General features: G+C 45.6%; 1 protein-coding gene across 1 annotated transcript in view; it reads right to left on the bottom strand.

Moving 5' to 3' along the window:
• The window catches only part of PLEKHJ1 (pleckstrin homology domain containing J1), an 18,802-nt gene extending 4,786 nt beyond the window's left edge, over positions 1-14,016 (bottom strand). Inside the window, exons 1-5 of the mRNA XM_040591846.1 lie at positions 13,868-14,016; positions 4,090-4,157; positions 2,341-2,404; positions 739-829; positions 478-541 (exon numbers count right to left, since the gene is read on the bottom strand). Of these exons, the coding sequence (XP_040447780.1) occupies positions 478-541; positions 739-829; positions 2,341-2,404; positions 4,090-4,157; positions 13,868-13,961 (381 nt within the window). The 5' untranslated portion in view covers positions 13,962-14,016. The remainder of the gene's footprint in view (positions 1-477; positions 542-738; positions 830-2,340; positions 2,405-4,089; positions 4,158-13,867) is intronic.

The following is a 14,016-nucleotide window of genomic DNA, read 5'->3' as shown; positions in this document are numbered from 1 at the left end:
AGCCCTCAGTGAGGATGCAGCAGATACCCAAGGTTATGGGCTGCATTCTGGCCACGCTGGCACAGGAGAGCTGCAGCCACCTCTGCCACCTCGGGCAGGGATGCTCCAGGGAGCCTGGCAGGGTGCGCGCCGCATCGCTCCGAGCTGGCCAGGCCTGCCTGCGAGCTCTTCCAGGGAGCTGCTGGGAGTCCGGACCGGCCCTGTCCAGCTACAAACCTCAGGCCACTCCGCCACGGGAGGAGTGCACGCACGAGGGTCAGCACCGAGCACAACAACACAGGCTGCTCGGCAGGGGAACTCTCGGGTCTGGCCGTGGAGACCACAGCGTCAGGAGCTGCCTCACTGCGGGATCTTTCACACAGATGGTGGCAAAGAGCCTTGCGCAGGGCAGCTGGCAGCAGCACCCGAGCACCGCAGCCCCTGCTCCAGCCCAAACCCATCGGTCACCACTGGACAAGCCGCCATCGAGGGACTCACCTTCCCTGTCATTTTCTGGATCTCATTCCGGTAGAAGATCAAGCTCCTCCTCATGAACTCGTAGCTGTAAGACAGGAACGGACCGTGCAGCAGGCTTAGCAGAAAAGGATGTGGAGAAGTTTCAGATGCTATTTAGAGCTGAAGGGAAGCTTGCTTGGGAGGAGGCGACCGCTCTCCTCCCTGGGTTCACCACAAGCTGATCCCAGAAAATAAGCGGCACAGACTGCACAAGGCAGACCTCGCACCAGCAGCACAGCTTACCTGGCTCGCTTGAGTGCCTCGATCCACTCCTGACACTGCTCCTCACTGTCACATTCAAAGCAGTATTTCCTCTCCGGCTCCTCAACGAAACCTGCCAGGGACAAGGAAAAGGCTTAAGGGAGGTCCCAGCAGAGCTGCCTGTGCTCCACTGCCTCCCCCCCAGCCCCCCCAGCTGCCAGGCCACAGTTAGCGTCTCTGTTTGACTGAGACAATCCCTGACCAAGCTGGTCACCCCCACCTCTGTCCCCTCCACCCGGGGTGGCTCCTGGCTGGCCCGGAGCAACTGCCTGCCAGCCTGGAGCAGCCAACGACTTCAGAAAGAGCAACTTCTCAAAATGACCTGGAACTGGACTGGGCCAACACGGCGAGATTCGGGACCAAAACTCCCTGAGCTTCCTTGCAAACGCTCACCAGAGATTTCCTAATCAAAGTTGAAAACGGCCCCAAGGAAGGGATTTTGCTATAGGCAGAGGGCAGCCATCAGAGGAGTTAAAACGCACTCGGAGAAAGCACTGACCTGTCTTTGCTCAAGGCTTTTGGGAGTTTGGTACTGGGCACCGTGGAAAGCAAGTCCCCATGCAACTCCAGTTCTTTACCAAGACAGAATCAGGACATCTAATTAATTACACTGTCCCTGGAGCGCTGCTCTTTAGTGCACAGTCCACAGAGATCTAGGCTGCTGCTGCGAAATAACTGGGTCAGACAGCACCAAACCCCTCAAGGCCACCATGCAGGACACAACCTGCCACCAACTGCCGTTGCTTTTAACAATTTTCTCAGGAATCCTCATTCACCAGAGCTCCCAACAGTCCTAAAGCCCCAGAAATTCGAGGTGTGGTGCTTCGAGAGATCGGTATGTTCAGGCTCTTTGAGGGTCCTTTGGAGACAGGGAGAACACCACCTCTCCCGGCTAAAGGAGGAGCCGAGGCTCTGCACAGGAAAGCAGCTGTGCCCAACAGCCAGGCCAAAAGATACGGGGATGGCCTTGGAGAAACATCCTGTTATTTTTGCCACATACCTCTCACACAATGATTAGTTGTTGGATGAAAGGCTGCTTACAAAGGACGACACACCATGAGCCAGCTGGAGCCACGGCTATCAACACAAGGACAAACAGTGTGCCGGGAGGGCTGGTGCTAGATTAGCCCGACAGATGGTTTATCTGAGGCTCGGGTTTGTTGGTGTTTTTTTTTGTTTTTTTTTTTTTTTGATAAAATGCACTAGCACAGAAGCAGCAATCTGTTGATACCAAACCCTCCCAGAGAGGGATTTCCACAAGCCCTAAGCTGTGGTCTCTCTGTCATTGCTGCTTCCCTCCTCGCGTGCAACTGTGCGAATCCCACAGGCTGTTCCAGCCAGCAATGGAATATCGCTGGGCTCGGGATGGGGCTCGGCAGAGTAACAGCTGGCAGCTGAGGGGAAGGGCTCGGCAGCCCTGACACCCCCCCCCCCCCCAACCCGAGGGGCAGGAGGGCTCGGCAGCCCTGACCTACCTCACTGTTAGCATAGGGAAAAGCAGGAACTAAGGAGCAAAACATTTCCTTTCACGTAGCGCTATTTGCCCTGCAGGAAACGCACAGGGAAAGCATAGGCAGAACTCACTGATGGAGAAGACGTCCTCCTCTTTGGTGATCCTGCAGTGCTCCAGCAGCAGAGCTCCAATCGGCTGGAAAAGACCCAGTGAGAGAATTTAACCAACATTGTCTACCGGTGCGGCAGCGCTCTGAACCCAGGGGTTTGCCTGGTGGCTTTTAAGCAAGTTTCATAACCTGGCGCTACTTAAAATTCAGTCTAATTGCAGGAATGTTCCATGTTCTTTTAATCGACCTTTTTGTGTCCACTGACGTGCTTCACTGTCTTACCTGTAACGCTTTGCACACGTTCATTTCTACTTGCTCAGATTCAGCCTGGGCTTTCGCATTCGTTTCTGTGATGCAAAGGCAGCCCAGTTGTTTACTTCCTCACTCAGTAAATCAAACGAAGATGAAATATTTAACATGACACGCAGAACAACTCACACCAGACTCGGCAAGGGCAGTCCTGAAGCTTTGCAAGAGGTTGAGAACAGCATGGTGACAGACTAGAACAGCTCAGGATAAGCAGACAGGCGGTAGGCAGGTACTGTTTGTTCGCCAGTGCACACTGAGCAAGGACACGAGAACCAACCGGTGATACCACAAAAGCAACGCACAAGCAAATTCTTTTGCCCAAGCTAAACAAAATGAGAGAGGCCAATAAGGCAGCAGGGAAGATACTGAAAATCCTGGTTTACCACCTATTTTTGGCACAACGGCTTTACATCCGCACCCTCCACCTACCTGCTGAACTATTTCTGATCCGTTTCAGAACATCCTCTCCCCTCCATCAGAACACACATGTGAGTGCTTACAAAAAAACACCAGAAAAGGAGAGAGCAGAGCAGCCCTGGGCAGCAGCGAAGGCACCGCGCCGTGTCCTCAGGACCTCGGCCCACGCTGCGGGGGAGCCCCAGCCCAGCCTGCACACAGACACATGCCGGGGCGACTGCTCAGCACCTTGGACACCCTGAGAACTGCAGCTGCGGCTCTAGCAAAGCAGCGATTAGCGCCTGCAGTCTGGCAGAAGGGAGAAAAGGGGTTTTCTGAAAATAGGAGCTTGGCCATTATCAGGGTAAAATATTTATGATGGACTAAATCTAAAAACACCACTAAAAGCTTTCTGGTTCCTTTGTTTGCAGCACCAGCGTGCACCCAGCACCTTTCTTCAGACACATTACTAAGATTGCTTTTACACTAATTTCTTTAGAAGAGAATCTTTACCAACAAGTTATCACAGGATTCATTAAAAACGAGCAGATCTCAGTAGTGGCAAGGTCCTGTCCATCACTTCTTTTTTTTCTAGCCCCGAGCAGGACCTCTGCATGCCCAAAATAACCACACTGGCAGGGTATGGCCACAAAAGCTTCCCAGTAACAGCGTGCATTGGCTGCAAGTAACATTCATGTAATAAAAAAGAAGAAACGCTGCTAATTCTCTTCCTGGGAGAGCAAAGGATAAGCTTCCCCTCACAGTTTGGCATGATAAGGCACAGTCTGATCAAAAAAAAAGTCACAGTCTCCACCCTTTGCAGTTCTGAGGTTGTGTTTAAAAGGTTTGTTCCAAGCTCAGTGGAGAAGCACCCGGGTGTGTTAAGAGGGCAGCGCTGCTTCTCCCTGCTATGAGTGTCCACTGAGTTGACGGAAGAGGGAAAGTGGGTGCTCGGTCGTGACTCTGGCAGCCTGTTACCACTTTACAAAGGCGCCACCATCAATGCACAGAAAAAGACAGAGAGGGAGGAAAACAACCAGCACGACCACCAGAGCAGGTTCCGTACCTCTGCTTCGTCTGTCCGGAAGTAGAAGAGAAAGTTGACAACAAGCTTCACCAGGCGTTTCTTTAACACTGTAAAGAAAAAAAGAGCATTGAGGGTGCGGAAGGGCCAAGCTGGCCGGCATGGAGGGGGGCAGAGGGGAGCCCTGGCCACCCCCCGGCACGACACCGATTCAACCACCCCTACAGGGAAGCTCCGGTTCAGTTCAGACTTTTGCTCCCAGAGCCCCCCAGCCCGCTGCTGCCACAGGCTGACAAAGTCATTTCGCCGCTTCTTGGGTGGCTTCTGGGCAGGCAGAGCCCAGGGCACCGCGGCACTGGCAGGTGGACGATGCAGCCGACGTGGCCGGCTGGGCCCAGCGAGTGATACGCATGTGGGGGGAGCCCCGGGGCTGCCAGCACGGATGTCACCTCTGAGGGACAAAGCTGTGGCGGCGGGGAAGAGACCCGGGGTCAGGCAATGAGCTGCCCAAACGCTCCCTCCCCTGGGCTTGTTACAAATATTGTAACAAATAATTACATTATTAGTTAGAATTAGCAACCACATTTGATTATATTGAAACACATTTGATCTTACAGAGTTATTTCAATAGGAATATAAAATTATAAGAAACATTTTAGTGGAGCTTTGTATTGTAATCATTGGTGGCCTCTGTATACGTTGGAAGATCAGGAAAAGTGGCCCATGAATGGGACGCTGAATTACAACACTATTCTGCAGTTAATGCTGTTCTGTAAAAGGGAGGGGAAATGGAGTGAAATGCCATATGTGGATTTGTTCTTAGGAATAAATCAGTGTGCCTTGCTTAGAGAGGAAGGGCATTGGAAAAGAGATTGTCCTAAGAATAGGAATGTTCAGCAAGAGATAGCCAAAGTAATGGTTTTAGATGATTGAAGGGGACCGGAGGGGAACCCAGCTGAGCCTCCGGTTATAATTAAGCGGGGAGAAAAAGGAGTTAAATTTTTAGTGGACACAGGAGCGACATTTTTGGTATTAAATGCCTGTAAAGGAAAAATTGGAGCAAAACCGGCCAATAAAATAGGAGCAACAGGGAAAGAAGAAAACAGGCCATTCCTGCAACCCCTGGATTTGAAATTTGGAAATAAGATAATTACACGTGAATTCTTGTATGTACCAGAATGTCCGATACCCTTGTTAGGAAGGGATTTGTTATCCAAATTAAATGCACAAATTGTTTTTGAGGAAGGAGAACTTTTCTTGAAAACACCTGAGTCAAAAACGGGAGAAATCCTGATGATACAAGAAAAAGTAAAGGAGCAGGAAATCCCACCAGAGGTGGATTTGGCAGTGATCCCTACAGTATGGGAAGCAGCTACTCCTTGAGAACCGAAACTAGCAGAGCCTGTCAAAACAGACTTAAAGGAAGGTGCAGGGACAGTGAAAATTAAGCAATATCCAATCAAACCAGAAGTGAGACAGGAACTAAAGAAACTGATTGACAAATTTGTGGAGTATAAAATTTTGGAAGAATATGAATCTGAGTATAATACTCCTATTTTACCAGTGAGAAAACCTTCGGGTGACTATAGGCCGGTGCAAGACTTTAAAGCAGTAAATCAAATAGTTAAGGACATTTATCCTGTAGTAGCAAATCCTGATACGTTGTTAACAGTGTTAAAGGAGACTTATCAGTGGTTTACAGTGCTTGATTTGAAAGATGCTTTCTTTTGTATACCTCTGGAAAAGGGAAGCAGAAAAGTGTTTGCAAAAGCAAATGGAATGGGAAAATCCACAAACTGGGCGAAAGATGCCGTTAACATGGACAAGATTACCCCAAGGATTTAAAAACAGTCCAACCATTCTTGGAAACCAGCTGGCAAAGGAACTTGAGATCTGGAAACAGGACAAACCGCTACAGAAGAAAGGTTTACTTGTATACAGGTGACTATCGATCTCTTGCAATGCCTGGGACTAAATGGGTACAAGGTATCCAGGAAGAAACCCAAACAGCCCACCAGACTGTGGTATATCTGGGTTTTGAAATTTCAAAAGGACAACGACAGTTAGGAAAAGATCGTAAAGAAACCATTTGCAGTATACCTGAGCCGAGAAATATTCATGAACTCTGAGCCTTTTTGGGAATGACAGGGTGGTGTCGCCTTTGGATTATGAACTATGGGCTAATAGCTAAACCGTTGTATGAGGCTCAAAAGAATTCTCCCTTTGTACGGGGCCCACAGCAGCCAAGGGCTTTTGTAGAGTTAAAACGTGCCTTAATGTGTCTGCGCCTGCTTTGGGACTCCTGGATTTAACCAAAGATTTTCAGTTGTTTGTTCATGAGAGGCAACACCTTGCACCGGGGGTGTTAACTCAGAAGATAGGAAGCTGGAAACGACCAGTCAGGTACTTCTCCAAACATTAATCATCAAAAGGAAATTTTACAATTATTGCAAGCAGTTCAGAGACCAGGTCAAGTAGCAATCACACACTGTAACGCACATCGAATCGGGAATACAAAAATAATTGCTGGAAACAATTTGGCCGACAAAACGGCAAGAAAGGTAGCAAAGGAACAAGCATTACAGATGGCAGTAATTCCTCCTAAAACAGTAACCCTTCCCGGGGAAAAAACAAGATATTCAGAAGAAGATGACAAATTAGGTCAGTTACTAAATGCTAAGAAAAACCTAGCTGGATGGTGGATAACTCCTAATGGACATGTGGTAATTCCACCTCTTCCACGGGTTTTTCCAGTCTACCCTCCCCAGTTCCCATTAATTCTACATTTTGACATCTCAATGCATTCTCCTACGTAAATACTGTATCCGATCATCTTTAATCTCAAGTCTGTTATCTAGGTTCTAATCATTCCTGCTAGGTGATTCTGACCTACTCTTTCAGCCGTGGTACAGGGCTGTACAAAGGATTTCATAGTAGCTGTCGGTTGTTGTGCAAACACAAACTCCACTAAAATATTTCTTATAATTCTATATTCCTATTGAAATAACTCTCTAAGATCAAATATATTTCAATATAATCAAATATGGTTGCTAATTCTAACTAATAATGAATCTGTAACATTTTCCCGCTTTGAAATTGTTGAAAATTATTTCAATACTTTCACATTATTTACATAGCATTTGTTTCAGCATATTTTGGTGGTGGATTGTATTCTGGTGCCATAATCAGTACTTCTCTCATGATCATGCAATTAACTGCAATTCTATTGGTAAATTGTTTCTTCAGACAGGCATATAGTAGCATGATCATCAGAAAGACAGTCAGTAACAGAAACAAAGTTTTGATTATGGACTGTATCAAAGAGCTTAGATTCCATCCTAAAAATATTTCCTAGCCAATGTTCTGACATATTTTCTCGAATCGATTCTGTTTCCTTTCCATTTTTACCCAGTAACTCCAGATCATGTTCCACATCTTGGGTGACGTTTGGAATGCGAATACAGCAGTAGTCCAGTTTATCTTTGAGTATCCACATACCCCATGCTCTTTAAGTAAAAGCATATCTAATGCCATTCTGTTTTGTAAGGTTATCCTGGGAGTCACATGTAACTGTATATTCAATTCCTTAAACCCTTTCTTGGTGATGTTTGCTAACTTTTCTACTTGACCTGTTCAGTGATAAAGCCATTCTCTATTTCTATATGATGCTATAGGATTCAAAAGTGATTCAACAGCCCAGACAATTTTTACTCCGGTTGATGGTTCATTCCAAGTATCATCACTCATTTTAATTTCAAACTTTCCCAGGGTCCTTTAAATGGTGATCTTTTCCAAATCGGACACAATGCTGGCATGCCTGAAGTAATTTGTTTCACCTTACCATCTAATGGTAAATGAGTTGTCCAGGTTCCATCACTTCATGCCCAAACTAAATGTCCTGGACTTTGAATAGTAGATTTTCTGCAACTAAACAGAGTTCCTCTTCTGGGTGTAAAGGCGCTGGTTAAATTGAGAGTATTTTTAAGACCTCAGCAAAACCAACCATATTTTAGAGCAGCTGCCAAAGGAGGAATTCTTTGAATTATTAATTCTGCATTGCTGCAATCATACACCTTTTCACATTTCCACCATGGCACTATTTTAATCTCCTTCTCTGTTGATGAAGTTGCTTTATCATTGACTGAGGGTAAAACTGCAGAAGCTTTTCCTTCCCAGGTAAAACACCAAGGAGTTCTGGCCATGTACTGGAATTGAGAAAATATGGCCGTGGACCATATTGAGTCCCATTGTTCTGCCGATTGCATACCTTGGCCAGTTTTGGTACACTTCCATTCCATGATATTTTGCTCACATTGGTTTTAAGTTGTTCGTCATATGAACACCACCCTAACTGGGGATTTGGACCCCCAGGAAGAAGAACTCGAGCTATGGCACTAGGTCGGGATCCTGTTATAAAACCATAATTCAGTAGGTTTACAATCTGTTTCTTTACCTGGCGACTTCCACTGTTTTCTGATAACCTTTACTTGTTCATTGAGTCACTGGCCTTTGTTCACAATAAGTGATCTCGGTTTTGTGTTCCAGATTGGTCAGATTCATAGTTTAAATTCCCCATGGAATAGATTCACCTACTGCCCTCGGTATTGGTAAACAAGCAGTAATCTTCGTAACATTTTGCAAATTGGCAAATCCTTTAATCAATCCTAACATCAAATTTTCCTCAAACATCTGTTTGGGAATGTTAATCACTTGTTCTGTTTCTAATTGTCTTTTGTTCCTATCCACCAAGTCAGCCCATGATCCTACCAGCACTACTTTCCAGCATAAAATCCAAAGAACTATCAAAAGCTGATATGATAAATTAGACATGTTTCAGAGTCTGTTTTAAAGTTTCTGGATCACAGTTAACAATCTTCCACGGAGTAGATGCTTTCTTCACCCGAGTATAATGCATCCAAGCATCTGATTCTGCAATCCTGATAGCTGTGAAAGTGGTTAACAGGATCTGGAAAGGTCCCCTCCAGCGCTCCTGCAAAGGTTCGGAGGTCCACGTCTTCACATAGACATAGTCTCCTGGTTGAAAGTCATGCACTGAGTTTTCCAGGGATAAAGGTCTATTCCAAATTACTGCACTCTGAATCGCAGCCAAAGTTTTCTCTAGAGAAAGCAGATAGTTATACACATCCTGCTTTCCTTTTACATGCATGTTTGGATTTGGTTCTGGAGACTCATATGACTTTCCATATAATAATTATTAAGGACTGACTGAGGGTCCGCTCTTTGGCTAATTCACTCCACTCTAATTCATAATAATGCCAAAGGAAGCGCTTAGGGACGTTTTAGATTAGTTTCTTGACAAATTTTACTTATTTGTCTTTTTAAAGTCTGATTCATCCTTTCTACCTTTCCACTAGATTGTGGCCTCCAGGACGCCTGTAAATCCCAAGTAATACCCAATATTTTGCTAATACTTTGGACTATTTCGGCAACAAAGTGTGGACCTCTGTCAGAAGAAATTCCAATAGGAACTCCAAATCTTGGAATTATTTCTTTTAGTAACCACTTCACCACTACTTTTGCTTGCATGGTGCGACAGGGAAGGGCTTCTGGCCATCCTGTAAAAGTATCAACCCCCACCAAGATGTACTGGTACCCATTTTGTCTAGGTAACTCTCAGAAATCTACTTGCCAATAATCTCCAGGTTCTCTACAGATTTTAACGTACCTAGTTGGACTCTTTTCTTAATCACTGGGTTGTTTTTCAAACATACTTCACAATTTGCAGTTATCATTTTGGCTAATCCTAACATTTTAACTGATACTACTTGTTTCCGTAAAGAAGCTACTAAGGCTTCTGATCCCCAGTGACATTCCTGATGTCGTGTTTAGATTACTTCTCTCATCAGAAGAGGTGGAATTACTACTTGTCCATTAGGAGTTTCATCTTCTTCTGAATATCTTGTTTTTTCCCTGGGAAGGGTTACTGTTTTAGGAGGAATTACTGCCATCTGTAATGCTTGTTCCTTTGCTACCTTTCTTGCCGTTTTGTCGGCCAAATTGTTTCCAGCAATTATTTTTGTATTCCCGATTCGATGTGCGTTACAGTGTGTGATTGCTACTTGACCTGGTCTCTGAACTGCTTGCAATAATTGTAAAATTTCCTTTTGATGATTAATGTTTGGAGAAGTACCTGACTGGTCGTTTCCAGCTTCCTATCTTCTGAGTTAACACCCCCGGTGCAAGGTGTTGCCTCTCATGAACAAACAACTGAAAATCTTTGGTTAAATCCAGGAGTCCCAAAGCAGGCGCAGACACATTAAGGCACGTTTTAACTCTACAAAAGCCCTTGGCTGCTGTGGGCCCCGTACAAAGGGAGAATTCTTTTGAGCCTCATACAACGGTTTAGCTATTAGCCCATAGTTCATAATCCAAAGGCGACACCACCCTGTCATTCCCAAAAAGGCTCAGAGTTCATGAATATTTCTCGGCTCAGGTATACTGCAAATGGTTTCTTTACGATCTTTTCCTAACTGTCGTTGTCCTTTTGAAATTTCAAAACCCAGATATACCACAGTCTGGTGGGCTGTTTGGGTTTCTTCCTGGATACCTTGTACCCATTTAGTCCCAGGCATTGCAAGAGATCGATAGTCACCTGTATACAAGTAAACCTTTCTTCTGTAGCGGTTTGTCCTGTTTCCAGATCTCAAGTTCCTTTGCCAGCTGGTTTCCAAGAATGGTTGGACTGTTTTTAAATCCTTGGGGTAATCTTGTCCATGTTAACGGCATCTTTCGCCCAGTTTGTGGATTTTCCCATTCCATTTGCTTTTGCAAACACTTTTCTGCTTCCCTTTTCCAGAGGTATACAAAAGAAAGCATCTTTCAAATCAAGCACTGTAAACCACTGATAAGTCTCCTTTAACACTGTTAACAACGTATCAGGATTTGCTACTACAGGATAAATGTCCTTAACTATTTGATTTACTGCTTTAAAGTCTTGCACCGGCCTATAGTCACCCGAAGGTTTTCTCACTGGTAAAATAGGAGTATTATACTCAGATTCATATTCTTCCAAAATTTTATACTCCACAAATTTGTCAATCAGTTTCTTTAGTTCCTGTCTCACTTCTGGTTTGATTGGATATTGCTTAATTTTCACTGTCCCTGCACCTTCCTTTAAGTCTGTTTTGACAGGCTCTGCTAGTTTCGGTTCTCAAGGAGTAGCTGCTTCCCATACTGTAGGGATCACTGCCAAATCCACCTCTGGTGGGATTTCCTGCTCCTTTACTTTTTCTTGTATCATCAGGATTTCTCCCGTTTTTGACTCAGGTGTTTTCAAGAAAAGTTCTCCTTCCTCAAAAACAATTTGTGCATTTAATTTGGATAACAAATCCCTTCCTAACAAGGGTATCGGACATTCTGGTACATACAAGAATTCACGTGTAATTATCTTATTTCCAAATTTCAAATCCAGGGGTTGCAGGAATGGCCTGTTTTCTTCTTTCCCTGTTGCTCCTATTTTATTGGCCGGTTTTGCTCCAATTTTTCCTTTACAGGCATTTAATACCAAAAATGTCGCTCCTGTGTCCACTAAAAATTTAACTCCTTTTTCTCCCCGCTTAATTATAACCGGAGGCTCAGCTGGGTTCCCCTCCGGTCCCCTTCAATCATCTAAAACCATTACTTTGGCTATCTCCTGCTGAACATTTCCATGCCATCAAATCCATAACTGAAAAAGGCACTTTCACGTAGACTGGCCCATCGTTACCAACTCCCTGTCGCAGGGGAGCTATTGCTTGTGTCTGCTGTAGAGTTCTCCGGGAAACGGGGGTATGAATTACAGTCTTGGACAGTCTCTCCTCCACATCCTCTATTCCACTACTCTACGGTTTCTCCACCTGCTCCTGTTCCCTTAATTCTCGACCCCGATTCCTTTCCTAGGAGGGGATATATCTAATTCTCTTCCTTCATCAATTTCAGAGGCAATTCTCTTCTTCAAACAGTCCTTCCCAACCTCAAAAGGTTGAGCAATATTTTTTCACTTCCTTGTTATCAGAAGATATAGCCATTACAAAATTATCTCTAATAGTTAGCTTCCATTCATCCTGCCAATCCTTTCTTTGTCTTAAGTAAAAGAACAAATCCACATATGGCATTTCACTCCATTTCCCCTCCCTTTTACAGAACAGCATTAACTGCAGAATAGTGTTATAATTCAGTGTCCCATTCATGGGCCACTTTTCCTGATCATCCTTACAGCCATGCTCACACTTTTCCACAATCGTTACTTTAAACAAAGGTATATAACACAGTATTACACACTTCTTAATTTCTCCTCAATACACAATCAAAATTAAACAATTCTGTAACACAAAAAAACCCTTCTAACTTCTTGTTAGAGGCACTACCTTAGAGAACACTATAGCATACAGGTTCTCTTGTCTCCGCTGTTGTCCAACCCTGCAATAACTTCCGCTTATGACTTAAGGGCAGACACCTAGGCTTCCACTTCCACAAGGATCCTTTAGTCCAACCCTGCGCAGCTTTCACCACGTCTGACAAGCAGACAAATGCAGTGGGAGTCTAACCCACTTACTACAATTACAAAAAAAGAAGTGTCTTACCAAAATCCAGGGAACATCGCGAAGAGCCTTACGGATCGGGGATCGATGGGTATCCCCGAGAAATCCTCGGTGCCAGCTGGAACCGATCAGGTCCCCGACTCCTCCGGTCCCCTTCAGCGAGGTCCCATCTGTGTCGCCAAAAACTGTTACCGAAATCTCGGAATGAAGAACTTATCGACACCAACGTGATGCAGATAAGCAGACACTTCTTTATTGATGGCCAGGTGCGTGAGTGAGTCCCCTCACAATCAACGCACACCAAGCTTCAAAAACATACACCATATATAGAACTTATTCATACATATTCATTAAGTATTTATGCATAAACATAATATTTCCCCAAAATCATCAACATACTCTCCTCCCATGTGTGATTCTGCGCAGTAAAGATTAGAAAGATCTAGAAATGGGTCTGGGGTACTATTTGGGTAGGTGGTACATGAGTCGGTGGTCCAATCTCCCCCTGCTGGAATTACCTTTTACTTAAGGTAACTGTTTCTTGGCAGCTAACTACAGGATGTTCCATGTCTACCCTCCCCAGTTCCCATTAATTCTACATTTTGACATCTCAATGCATTCTCCTACGTAAATACGTAAATACTGTATCCAATCATCTTTAATCTCAAGTCTGTTATCTAGGTTCTAATCATTCCTGCTAGGTGATTCTGACCTACTCTTTCAGCCGTGGTACAGGGCTGTACAAAGGATTTCATAGTAGCTGTCGGTTGTTGTGCAAACACAAACTCCACTAAAATATTTCTTATAATTCTATATTCCTATTGAAATAACTCTCTAAGATCAAATTTATTTCAATATAATCAAATATGGTTGCTAATTCTAACTAATAATAGATTTGTAACACAGCTGCACCCCACCAGTGCCTGTACTCCGCCCCCCCCCCCCCCGACACCAGATGCCACACCTGGTGCTCCCCAGCCCTACAGCCCAGTCCTCCCAGTCTGACCCCAGTCCTCCCAGTCTGACCCCAGTCCTCCCAGTCTGACCCCAGTCCTCCCAGTCTGACCCCAGTCCTGCCCACCCCACACAGCCAGTTCTCCCACCAACCCCGCCCAGCCCTCCCAGTCCTGCCGTGCTCCTGCCCTCACTTTCCCAGTCCTAATCCCCCAGTACCACCAGTGCAGCCCCCCAGGAGGCCCAGTTCTCCCAGTCCCCCTGCAGCCCCGCCTCCCAGCCAGGCCAGGCCTGCCCCCCGCCTCCCCCCAGCGCCCCCCCCTTACCGCTCCCCTTCTTGGGCACCCGCATCAAGATCTCGGCCGCCTTCTCGGCGGGTTGCCGGGCCAGGGAGAGCAGCTCCCGCTCGTTATACCTCATGGCGAGCCCCCGCCGTCGCCTAGTGCCGCCCCATCGCCCCCGCCGCCCCGGAAGT

The sequence above is a fragment of the Falco naumanni genome, chromosome 4 (genome assembly GCF_017639655.2).
Source record: "Falco naumanni isolate bFalNau1 chromosome 4, bFalNau1.pat, whole genome shotgun sequence".
Lineage (NCBI taxonomy): Eukaryota > Metazoa > Chordata > Aves > Falconiformes > Falconidae > Falco > Falco naumanni.
The sequence above is the reverse complement of the archived record's forward strand: the minus strand, read 5'-3'. Positions and strand labels throughout refer to the sequence as shown.